Source organism: Chenopodium album, chromosome 16 (genome assembly GCF_948465745.1).
Source record: "Chenopodium album chromosome 16, dcCheAlbu1.1, whole genome shotgun sequence".
In the NCBI taxonomy this organism is placed as follows: domain Eukaryota; kingdom Viridiplantae; phylum Streptophyta; class Magnoliopsida; order Caryophyllales; family Amaranthaceae; genus Chenopodium; species Chenopodium album.
The window spans coordinates 11,904,151-11,917,404 of record NC_137849.1 but is presented as its reverse complement, the minus strand read 5'-3'; the positions used below and the strand labels follow the sequence as shown (position 1 = coordinate 11,917,404).

General features: G+C 37.3%; 1 protein-coding gene across 1 annotated transcript; it reads left to right on the top strand.

The window, feature by feature from the left end:
* Positions 1–8,354: 8,354 nt before the first annotated feature.
* Positions 8,355–8,741, top strand: LOC145583902 (uncharacterized). The gene has a single exon (XM_081640854.1). The coding sequence runs from the start codon at positions 8,355–8,357 to the stop codon at positions 8,739–8,741; it is 387 nt and encodes a 128-aa protein (XP_081496980.1).
* Positions 8,742–13,254: the final 4,513 nt, after the last annotated feature.

Genomic DNA, 13,254 nt, shown 5'->3' with positions numbered 1-13,254 from the left:
ACAGCGATGGCAGGTCAGCCTGTTCAGCAATCACTATGTCAGTTCTAGGCCTGACCGACCTAGTAGTTTGTTAAGGGGGTAGTTCAGAATTTTGAGCGGACACCCTAACGTCTGCCTGAGAAGAAGATGGAGGTTCTTTCAAAGATTACAACTCGGTCAGATCTATAACCGAGTTGGCGAATTGGGGAAAGCAAAGACCTGGAGTCTGCCCGGACGCTTCCCTACCAGAAGAGACGCTTTGCATCTAAAGCTCTTAGAATGAGGCGGTCACTTCGACCGCCGAGCATTCGCTGCCACTGACTGTGGCAGTGTTTATGTTGGTGTTTGTGGTGGTAGCAGTCTCCCCGTCCCGTGTTACTCAGAACATAGATTTCTAGCAGCGTACTTGTCGTATGTCTGCATGGTCCGAGCCATTTGCGACTGTAGGGAAAGAGAAGAATAGGTGGATGTGAGTTGGTACATAATAGAAATGGACCCACTCCACGAGGGAGACGACTCGTCCCCGTCCACTCTATACTCCTCAGTCCCAGGCGAATGGCCGGCCTCATGAGGAGAAAGGAACGAAGCCAGGTGATGAGCCATATTTAAAAATAAAAATGAAAGACAAAACAAAGTAAAAGAGGAAGAAAAAGGGGCAGGCGGTTACCTTCGTCCGTGTAGAAAACTTGGGAAAGTCTCGAAGGTTGACTGGAAAATTCAAAGACTCTGACCAGAAACCTCAAACGTACGGCGGGGCTCTTGAAGATTAAGGGAAGAGACAATTTCTCTCTCTAAAAAGCTCTGACTTCTCTCTAGAATTCCCAAAGTTCCAAAGTAACAAAATGAAGTCAAACATCATATATTTATAGGCAAAATTTATGGGGGCAAAACGGTGAATTCGTCTTTCCCGCCTAAGAATTCAAACGGTTACTTTTTGAAAAAGTTAACCTAGAATTCAAATGGTTAAAAACCAATTCCGTCACTTTAAACGGAAGGGAAGGCGAACGGGCTGATGGCACGTCAAAATAGACGGTCAGGTCAGCATAATCCAAACCGTTGTCCCGAAATCCCAGACAACGGGTGTCCTCCCCAAAAATATAGTCGGCCTAATGCGTCCGACTAACCTCAAGACCTAGAAGTGTCCAAATAAAGGAATTACAAGCGAACTGTACCAAACGTCCGGCCCAAGGGAAAAATCCCTAGATAAGACGGACGGTACTGTCCGCATACCAAAGCAATGCTCAAAACTTCTACAAATACTCGGACATATTCGGACGAGTAGAAAATCAGAGGAGGCAGCCCATAGAGTACGACCCACCCCCTCTGAGGGGCAAATGTTTGGGGTAAAATTACCCCAAAACGTGGACCAATCCTATAATGACACGTAGCCCAATCAAAGGGCAACACGTGTCATAATAGAAAGATGACATGTATGAAAGCCCTACTAAGAGCACCTGAAAAAAGAGAGAAAAAAGGGCCTCCTTACATCAGGAGGCCCAAATCCCGAGTAAGCCGCAAAACGGCGCCCCCCAAGGACACGTGTCCATGCCTGATTGCGCCGCCAATCAGAAAACATCATTTTAGGGTAATAACCCTAAAAGGTACAAATCCCCACCCTATAAGTACCCCAATAATTTATGATGGGAGGAAGGATTGTGACATAACATTCAATAGAGCATTAAAAACAGCTCCAACTTCTCTCTACTTTCTCTCTCTAGCTTTTTCGTCTTCAGGTTACTAACTTAACCGTCGGAGGCGAATATTCCGGCAACAGAATATTCGTGTTTTGTATATTTGATGGTTAGCTTATCTGTTTGGCTTAGTTTTCATCAATGTAAGATCCATTAGATCCAATCATTGCATTTGACACATTTAGGTCCGTTATTAATCAAGTTTAAACACGTATGAGCATGTTTTAGGCCTAATTAGTAATCGGACAAGGCTCTAAGATAACTTAGTCACAAATATGGGTTTTAACTTACTTCATAATTCATTTCATAGTCCATAAACACTTCAACTTTGATCTAGCATGAAGAACGGGTATTTGTAACATCATCGCACTTCCTGTCGGGACAAGAGGCCAAAAGTAGGTGTCCACAGCCGTTTCCCTCCACCTATTTAGATAAGTAGTGAAGCCTTCATTCTCTTTCTGTTTGAGAATAGAGAGTTCACGTTCAGAAGTTATGGCTTGAATGTTACACTTGTAACGATTCATGAAACGGTGGGCGACATCTTGCCAAGTTGCAGTATGCTTGGCATCTAGAGAATAAAACCATTGTTGGCAAGCATGCTCTAAGGAGAGAGGGAACATCGTAGGGAAGAGTGTTACATCCAATCTCTTGAGAACCATGGTTGCAGAGAACGCTGTCAAATGGAATATTGGATTGTCAGTAAGCTTGAACTTTGGAATATCAGTTGTGGAGAACTTTTCAGGGAGCCTGTCCTTCATATCCGAAGGAGTGGGAGGTTTCTCCACATGGTGAAGTCTTCAGAAATTTTTCTCATTTGTTCCTTGATCTTGTTCATTGCAGCCACTGTGACATTATTCTATTCCATTGTGGTGACTTTGGTAGTGAGTGTTTGCATCATGGCCGTGAGTGCCACGATGGACTTGTTGATGTTTTTAACTTCTTCTATAGAAGCCATTGGAATGAATTCAAAATGAACTGGAGACGAAGATGGATTCTATGGAGATGATTACAATGTTTTCCTTGTACGCCTCTTAAGTTTAAGAGGTTGTTGTGGTAGTGACTCGAACTGTATTAATCTACCCTTACTCCTTGACCAAATACTGTGAAATAAAACAATTTAATTAATTGTTTGACTAATTGCTCAAGATAGGAATGGAAGGGGAAAAAATACGACATTAAAACGTCTATGACAATGCAAAAAAAGCCAATTTAATCACAGAAATACTTTTCAAGAATCTTTCAAGTCTCATCCATTCATCTTAATTAAATATCGATCACTCAAATCGATAAATAACTCGGAATCCTCCCCAGTGGAGTCGCCAAATTGTAGGCGTCGTTCGAAGTGCGCCTACGTTAAGCATGTGTGAATATGCTTAGCACTCATAGGAAATGGGAATTGACATATGCGATTAGGGATAAGGAAAATAGGGAGCCGCCGACAAGTTTTTAAAGAACTTGTAAACCATTCGCGGATCATTATAAGGCAACCACGATAAGGGACAACGATTGACCCGTGAAGGTTACACCCCATTCATAATCCATGAGATTACTAACTCCATATGGTTCGGAACCACGAAAGGAGGATCGGGGATGATGGTACGAAGTGAGTCATGGAGTCACATTCGCCCGTATTGTCCTCTACTCGATTCTTATAGTGAAGAGTGATTCCTGCTATCTCAAAGGCATACAAACAAAATATTCAATTCGCTCCAAACTACTATTATGCTAAATTGGTTGAATATTAATGCACACATAATTCTAATTATATTTGTGATCACTTGATTAAACAACAAGATTAAAAAAAACCTAAACCAGTTGTCCAAGTTATCTTATTAGTCGTGATTTTCAATTACATATTCCCCTTAAACATGCAATATGGTGATCAATTATAATAATAAAATCAACATTAATATTGGAAGCACTTTAACAATAAATTGTTAGTAACAGGCTAAAGTCGTATCACCTAATTAATCAAAACTATTACCTAAATTCTCTAACTAAACTAGATAGGGAAGTAGGGTCGAATCCACAGAGAAAATGGTCTTTCTATTCCTAATTAATCTAAGCTATCTAAATTATTAAGTAACAAAATAATATTAACTGAAAGGAAACTAAACTATGAAGATTAAGGGTAAAGAGAAAGTCAAGGATTAAAAGCCTAGGGCATAGGTTCACCAATAAATAACATTGCAGGGTAAAACATAATAATCAATCATCAATGCATCAATTAATCAGATCATAAAGGGCTTTTGCTACGTATTACAATCACATAATTAATCTACCGGTATTAAATCTCATTTCTCGAATCTTGACTTAACCATTTATAAATTAACTTGCCTATTGAAACTAAGCCTAAATATCAATTCTCATCTCTCGAATCTCGAATCAATATTGCTAAACTCATACATAATAGACCTCCGCAAATCTAGTTGCATAGCATTAAATCAATCAATAGGAAATTAATTAAGCATTGACAATCAACAACAATAAATTACCCCTTCATATTATTTATGGATCCCCATAAACCCTGGAAAGAAAACTACTCACGCATAATTTTATCTAATCTAATCGAAGCAAGTAAACAAGTCATGATGAATTAAAGAAATTAAAATACTGAAAATAATAGAGAAGAAATCGTTACCAAAGTTGACGGAAATAAAGGATTGAATTAAACCAAGAGTTGTAGAGAGAAAACAAGAGAGAAAATAATACTAAGAGTTTAATTAAGGGGAGAGAGAGAAAGAGAGTAAGTAGAAGTCCTAAACTCGCTTAACAAAAGCGTACTTATAATAATCTAGAAAATCCTAAGTTAAAACAAAGTAAAACGACATCTAATCTCCCTCCAGAAACACGAATCGGGCCCGCCTTTTTCCTCGCCCTTTGATTCTGGGCAGCCGCCCGATCGAGCCAAAGGTTGCCCGATCGGGCCCGGCTTTGCTTGGACTTCGATTGGGCTTCACTTCTTAGCCCATTCTGGATTTCCACTTTGGGGCTTGAATACTCGATGTCCAATGCTCGGTATCTCATATATCGAGCCCTTAATCACCGATTTGATGACTCTAACCGGCCTTGGGCTACGAAAACTGGTCGTGCTCCTCCAATGCTCGTAGTCGCTCCATAAAATCCCGGAAAAATGCTCCAAATGTGCAATTCCCTACAAAACTCAACCAAAACTACGAAGACACTAGAAAACAACAATTATTAATAAAAGTGGCCCAAAAGAGCCAAAAACACTACTAATTACGACCAAGGGACTGGGGTAAAACACTATATAAAATAGACATATCAGTTAGTCAAATCAAATAATAATAATAACCCTAATCATGATACTAGCAACAAGAATAAAAATAAGAGTAATTAAGTGGTTAATTACTCACTATCCGCGTTTCCTTGAATTGCTACACCATGAATAAACTTTTATTAACTTAAAGAAATAATAAATCAAATGGAAATTAGTTAAATAAAAAGTAGAGTTGATTTGTTCCAAACCTTGAATCAATTCTACCTTTCACGCCTTGGTTTAAGGACGGAACCTCAGGTCAAGTATGGACTCCTTGGAGTGCTTAGGGGAAGTATTATAAGAGAAAAAGGAGGCTAGTATTCAGGCTAAAGAGGGAGAAGAAAATGATTTTTTTGTGTAGGGAGAAACATAATGATTTTTGGTGCCCCCGAACTGCAGAAATGAGGGGGGTATTTATAGAGGAAATGAACAGAGGGATGCACAAAACCCTAGAAGAGATAAGAGCCGCGGAAAACCCTGTTTGGGCACCATGACACGGTACTGTCCACCGTGGTACGGTACAAACACCATGTCGCGGTGTGCAGTTTGTCCAAAAATGCGTCCAAATTCATTTAACGCGTGAGAAAAAAAAAGGCAGAAAAGACACGTGAAAGCACCTTGACACGGTGAAAAATATCGTGACACGGTACAATGCACCGTGCCAGGTTGCCATACACCGTGACACGGCGTTTTAGTTGTTGCACGGTAATTCCAGTTTTTTATGCGCTTTTAAAATTATGATAACTTTTGATCCGTAACTCAAAATAAAGCATATAATATATCGTTGGAAAGCTTATCAAGTCTACTACCCAATTGGAATCAGGTCAAAATCATTTATAGATTTTAATAAATAGCCGTTTGAGTGAAAGGATGTCGGTTTTGGCCGAATTTAGTGTTTTGCTCATATCTTCTTCGTTTTAAATCGGAATTGGGCTTATGATATACCGTTGGAAAGCTTATTGAAAGGCCTATCCAAACAAATAATAATTGGATCGAAATTATAGGGTCACAAAATCAATTTCTCTCGGTTTTGTAATGTGGTCATGAAAAGTGAAAAGTAAGTTATGGTTTAACAAAATGAGCTAGGAATTGGGTTGGTTTATAAGATGTATTGGGATTGAATATGAATTTAAGCACTCCAAGATTAAATACTCGACCCGACCAATGATGGCAGTAAAAGGTTGTTCATCATCGGGTTTGGTTTTGGGGGGACATTTTTAGGTGTCTATAGGATGGTTGGGTTTTTTTTTTAATTTTTAAAAATTTGTTTAAAGTTAAACATATAATTAAATATAAAAAATATTTTTAAATAAAAAATGTCCTGTTTGGTAGGTTGTAGGTCATTTGACCTATTAAAAGAAAATACTCCTTTACAGTCAACTTATCTTGAATTAATTAAAAATTTGGCTTATTTTAAGCTAACCACGCAAAAGTTGGTTTACTCTTGACAAATTTTCCTATTTTTTGTAGATTTTATTTTAGAATTTAGCAAAATTATTTAAAGTCAGCAAAAATAATTTCAACTCAATAAAAATTAAGATAAAGGGAACAATGCCTAACAATTTAAAAAAATCGATCACGTTTAACAAGTGTAACACTAAAAATAATAAATAAATAAAATAAAATAAGCCGAATCACAACTTTCATAACCCCCTAATTGATCAATGGTGCATTATGAAGGTTTGGCAATAAATGCTTTACTAGTAACTACTTTCACCTTGGTCATTCTAACGTCAAAATAAATAAATAAATAAATAAATAAATAATCCGGATTTAACAAAGTGTAACACTTTAAAAACCCACTGGATAAAAACAAAGTACTTCAAAAATCCAGCGGAACACAACTTTTGTAACCTCTTAATTGATTGATGGTGCTTTATGAGAGTTGGAAATAGAGGTGTTAATACGGATGTTCGGATCGGGTCTAATGGGGTCAGATCGGGTTAATTTTCAAAGTTGAGTCATACTAAGTTATTGTGTTCATGCGAATCTAGAATCTGAATCGGATATTTTTTACGGCTATTTCACCAAATGCCACTGAGCACTTTAATAATTCACCAAATGTCATCAAGGTTTTCAAAATTCACCAAATGCCACCCAGTTTTTAAAAAATTCATTGAGTACCATTAATAACTAACGGTCGTTAATTCTGTTAGTCATTAAGGTTTAATCATGACACATGTCATGATATGATTGGTCCATTTAACTTAATTCATTAAAAAAAAAATTACCAGCCACCTACCCACCATCGCAAAACCCTAGCCCCTCCCCTTATCTCGCCGGAAAACGACCGGCCACCCCCTTAGCCACCCAAAAATCGGTCGGCCGGCCCTTTAGCACCCCACTTGACCTACTGTCGACTCCCCAAAACCACCCACACAACCCTGATATCGACGATCTTAAAGAAAATGATCGCCCTCTCATTCTCCCACCAGAAGCTGTCAAAGCAGAACTTGGGTCATACATTAACAAAGCCGCAATTGCAAGCTTCTTAAGCACCTTCATGGCCTCAGAAATCCATTAAGAACAAACCCAATTGAATTTAGGGTCTTCTCTTTGATACCCAATTCGGAATGGGGAAAATTCTGGTTTTTGGGGTCGGGGCGGGCTGTGTGGGTGGTTTGGGGGGTCGGCAGTGGGTTGGGTAGGGTGCTAAAGGGTCGGTCGGCCGATTTTTGGTGGTTAAGGGGGTGGCCGGCCGTTTTCTGGCGATATAAGGGGGGCTAGGGTTTGGTGGTGGTGGGTAGGTGGCTGGGTTTTGGGTTTTTTTCGTTTTTTTTTTTAATTTTTTGTTTTTTTTTAATTTTAATGAATTAAGATAAATGGACCAATCATATCATGACATGTATCATGATTAAACCTTAATAGCTAACGGAGTTAACGACCCTTAGTCATTAATGACACTCGGTGAATTTTTTAAAAATTAGGTGGCATTTGGTGAATTTTGAAAACTTTGATGGCATTTGGTGAATTTTGAAAACTTTGATGGCATTTGGTGAATTATTAAAGTGCTCAGTGGCATTTGGTGAAATAGCCGTATTTTTTACTACCTCCGTTTCATATTTCTTGCAACTTTTGCTAAAAATGGATGCTACACATTATTTGCAACTAATGTTGCCTTTCCATTTTAGGTTGTCATTTCTCTCTATCTCTCTTCTCATCACATGCATTCCTATTTTTCTCTCTCTATCTTACACTCACAAATAAATTATGCGTAGGAGTTGTGCACCCTTCAAAATTACAAATAATGTGAAACAGAAATAGTAAATCGGTTTCAGATCGGGTCAAGTCGAATCTGCTTTTGACACCTCTGTTTGGAAAATAAATGCTGAACTCCTTTCGCCTTGGTCATTCTAACGTCAAACACACAACCAAGTGCATCTACCACCACCGCCACCACAAAAATGTCGTCAACAAACGCCGCAAAATCATGGCTATCATCCCTTCAACGCTACGTTAAGGCACCATGGAAGATTACAGGACCTTGCGCATCACCCGAGTATAAATCCGCCGTTCCAAAAGCGTCGGAGTATCGTCTCTTCTGCCCCGCCACCATCCCTCAACAAGCCATCGTTCCTTCCGCCAACCCTGAAACCGTCTTCGACATCAAGTACTTTCCTCGAGACCAGCGTCGCAATCGCCCCGCCATTCGTCGCACCATCCTCACGAAGGTTGATGTTCAGAAAACAATGGCGGAAAAGAGTTTCCAGCCTTCTGATTTTCCTATTCCTTATTTGACTAAAACTATTGAAGAAGATATGAATACTCATGGTGGTGGTTACCAGAAATAGGTATTGTTCTTTTTCTCTCTCTTCTGTGAATTTTGGATTTAGGGTTTTTTGAATTGATTTGTTTGGTGTTGTGCCGTTGTGGGTTGATTGAAAGTTTAATTTTTGGTTGGTTTATGAATAAGCAAGTGATTGATTGTTTGGTACTATACTGCATTGTCATTCTGCATATACTTGTTCTGATAGCGCGATTTGAGGTTGACTACTAGAATCTAATCTTTTGCCTCTTTTGTGAATTTTGGATTTAGGGTTTCTTGAATTGATTTGATTGGTGTTGTGGGTTGATTGAAAGTTTAATTTTTGGTTTGTTTGTTGATCAGCAAGTAATTGATTGTTTGGTGCCATACTGCATTGTTTCTGCATATACTTGTTCTGATAATGCGATATGAGGTTGACTACTAGAATCTAATCTTTTGATTCATTTGTGAATTTTGGATTTAGGATTTTTTGAATTGATTTGTTTTGTTTTTGGGTTGATTTAAAGTTTAATCTTTGGTTTGTTTATGAATAAGCAAGTAATTGATTGTTTAGTACAATACTGCATCGCCATTCTGCATATACTTGTTCTGATAGCATGATTTGAGGTTGACTACTAGAATCTAATCTTTGGTATATGAATGAGCAAGTAATTGATTGTTTGTTACAATGATACATTGATAGTAGATAGGATTCTGCCTACACTTGTTCCAATAGCGCGATTTTCCAATAGCGCGATTTGAGGTTAATTGCTAAGTTTTAGTTTTTAGTCTTATAATTGTATTTTGAGTGGTTTCGATGACGCAATTTGAGGTTCAATACTTGTTTTTTACAGTAGGATTCCTCGTAGAATTGTTTGAGGAGAATTGTTGAGGTTCAATTTTATCATGAATTTTGCCTTTACTTCTTTAGATAGTGTGATTTGAGGTTTCATACTTGTTTTTACTGTAGTCCTCCTCCTATACTTATATTTCGATAGGATTGAGGTTCAAATTTTATCTTAAATTTTGCCAAGACTTTGTTTAGATAGTGTGATTTAAGGTTTAATACTTGTTTTTACAATAGGGCTCCTCCTATACTTGTTCGAGTAGTGTCATTTGAGGTTCAATACTTAATTTTTGATAGTATTCTGCCTTTATTTGTTCAGGTAGCATGATTTGAGTTTGATGATTGTATTTACCATGATAAATTTCACAGTGTTCCCTAACTGAGAATAATTTCTTTAGTTGGTGATTTATGAACATAGATTGCCAGTGCTAGGCTCTATTAGAAGATTCTCTTTGAGCATTGCCTAACCAATCACTTAATATATGGAAGCTTAAGGATGTGCTGATTCTTTTAGTTGTTGGTCATACCTATCAAGTTTTTATTAGCCACGAGGATATTTGTGAAGGCTTAATCTTGGGGTTTTTTTTTAAGCTTGAATTGGGAGATTGATAATATCTCTTCAAAGGATCTTCTTTTCTTTTTTTTTTCCCCCCAATTTTACAACTTTGGCAATCCTCCCTTGTCTCTAAAGTTTTTGACATTTAGCTTTCATCATTTGAGCTTTGCTTCCCCTCTTTCCCCTCCCAAAGTTATAGGCGGTTTGTTCTGAAATTGTTTCACCATTCTTTTTCCTTTGCACACCATGTCAAGATTGCTGTGTAGTATACTCTATATGCTGTCATGGGCATTGATGTTGACATTTTCTATGACTATAACAAAGCTAAGGAAACGCAACAACTTGCTTTAAAATCCCAAATTAGCTTGCATTTTGCTTTGCTGCTATAGATACGTGGAGGGGTGTGTGTTTATGCCATGTTGTGCAAGTTTTTTTGTGAGTCTTAAACTCTTAATACCCAATATCAGCTAATCAGCTGAGTAAATTGTACTGATTGGGTTTAGGACTCTAGGATCCATGTGCTAAAGCTTGCAGTTTGTTCGTTCTTTGGATAATTTTTATTTGTGTTAGTGAAGCATTTTGAGTTTTCAATTGGGAAATAGAATCTGTCTTTGGATTAATCTTGGATTATTGAAACTTGAGGATTAAATTGGACGAGGAGATTTTTTTTTTTTTTTTTTTTCAATTTAATCATCTAATAGCCAAAGATTAAATCCTATTCTTGCTCACTGAGATCTAAGGATTATTCCTCCAAGAGTGGGTGTGAGACTCTCCACTTTCCAACTGATTAAACCCTATTCTGTTATTGAATAATAGTGGGTGTGAGACTCCACTTTTCAACTTTTAGTACTGAGAAGATGAAGGTAATACGTAGTAAAAAATTGTGGGCCATTGGCATTTTCAGAAATGGGCAAACTAATTAATATGGAATGATGAGTAAAGATAATGAGCCTACTACTTTGTGATGAACGGAGTAGTTTTTAACATGTCTGAAATTGAAAATAGTTGAACTATTTTGGCCCATTCTGATGCAGAGGCTAGAAATTGTTTCCAATTGTGCCTTATGCTAATATACATTAAAGTTGAAACTGGTTCAAAATCTAATTCCCATAAAATAGCAAAGAAAACAGTATCCTAAACACACAAGCATTCCTTACTTGGAGAGCAATCCCGTATTTATTGAAGCATGAGGGGCTACCTTGTTTAAAATAGTGTATTTACTTTCTACTTTGTTGCTACTCTAGGTTCTCTTAGGCCTTGTTTGGATCGGGATTAGTGACTATAGAGAGCGGGAGGGTTATGGGGGGAATTATACTAGGGGACTAGTATAGGAAGTAAAATCCTTAAAACTAGGTTTGGCTTAGCATAGTTTAAGCTTGACTGTGCAACTCTCAAGGCAAATCTGGAGAACTAATAGCGGAGTCAATAACTCAATATGTAGCCATTGAGTCTTTTTTTTCCCTTGTGTTTGGACAAGGTAATAATCTTTTTGTTTTTTTTAATTAGATTATTACTTTATAATTTTAAAAATGAATATTTCCTATGATAACAATAATAATCCGACATCAAAGAAAATAATCCAAGCAAGAACTGGAATATTTGGAAATCAAACAAAAAATTTAATGTCCATAAAATATTGAAAATAAAAATCTGAAGCACAAACCATATCTGGTTACAAAAGTGTGTACATGAAGGATTGTAGTTTCTTTCATGGAAGGAAGAAGGAGAAAGATAAAGTAAAGACAAGGAGAGAATAAATGGAGGTTCCAATTGATAACAGAGATTTCGTGAAAGAAACAGAGAGAAGAGGAGAGTGGAATTGAACAGTTAACCTGACTGTTACTCTAGAAAGGGGCCTTGGTAATGTAAAATTGGCAAAGAGTAAAAGCCCACAACTGTCAAAAGGATCTACACTCATTCTTCCCAATGCATTAATTTTTTATTTTCTTAACTTCAGACAAATAACCTTTTTTGATGTGAGGGTTGAGGGAGAACAACAAGCAGGAATATCTAAGTTCTTTTACAAATTTTTGAAATGGCTTCTTGTTTTTTTGCTTTTTCTTACATTTTTTGTGCTGCTTTTTTTCAGGACTCTCTCTGGGTTAGGCGGACAGCTCTATCCTTCTTTTCGTGGCAATTTGAGCTTGCTGAGAAGCAGCTAAGCTTCTGGACAATTTTCTGTAATAATTTTGTTAAACTGGCAGTGATTATCGTTGTACTCTATTTTGTACGCGAAGAGATCGTAAATCCGTTACTGTTTGGTGATTATATTATGCATAAATAATCCTGTTATCTGGCTTTTGTTAGGTAAAACAACACTCCCCCTCTCCCCCAACACAGGAATACTCATTATCATCTACACTCTGACCTCATGTCTTTACCTTCACACAGGAATAGTCAGTACAGAGGTTTAGTTACCGGAATTGTAGACGTTTTCATGGAGGCTTTTAGTGTCCACATCTCTCTCTCTCTCTCTCTCAACGAAACTTTCAAGCTATTTGTAAATTTGAGGATATCTCATTCGCATCTCATGATTCCTGCTGTAGTCCTAGGAGATTGCTTGGCAGTCTATATTTCCTGTAATTTCTCCATCCCTTGTGTTGGTAAATTAACTCTGATCATTTTGCTGCCTTGTTTAATTGGTCCAACAATGTCCGACCTATTATCATTTTCTGGCTTTGATCCTCTCCTGCACACGTTCTCATAATCTCATCTAGGTATCATCAACCTATCAAAATGATGTCTTGTTTTAACTTTAACATCAAGATCTCATGATTAATATACTTGAGTGCATCACACAAGACCTATAATTAGTTGGGATTATTACATAGCAATCAAAGGTTGAGATTATTTAAAGAGAATAACCCAAAGTTGGGATCATTAAAAACGAACAACGCGAAGTTGAGATTATTAAAATCAAATTTTCATTTCATCCTTGAACCACGACATTATAGCATATTAGATTAATACACTTGAGTGCATCACACAAAACCTAACTAGTTGACTACTATATAAGATGAACAATCATCTTACATATTGTTCTTAGTAGTTTATGATGAGATGCAACTTAAACTATATTATAAATTCTTTTTTGCTCAATCTGGGTACTGTTTTATTGCTCACTCCACCAGTTCACATGACTTGTTAAGACAGTTC

What these genes read in the sequence shown, in the direction of transcription:
- LOC145583902 (XM_081640854.1), top strand. Translation starts at nt 8,355, where the DNA reads ATGTCGTCAACAAACGCCGCAAAATCATGGCTATCATCCCTTCAACGC.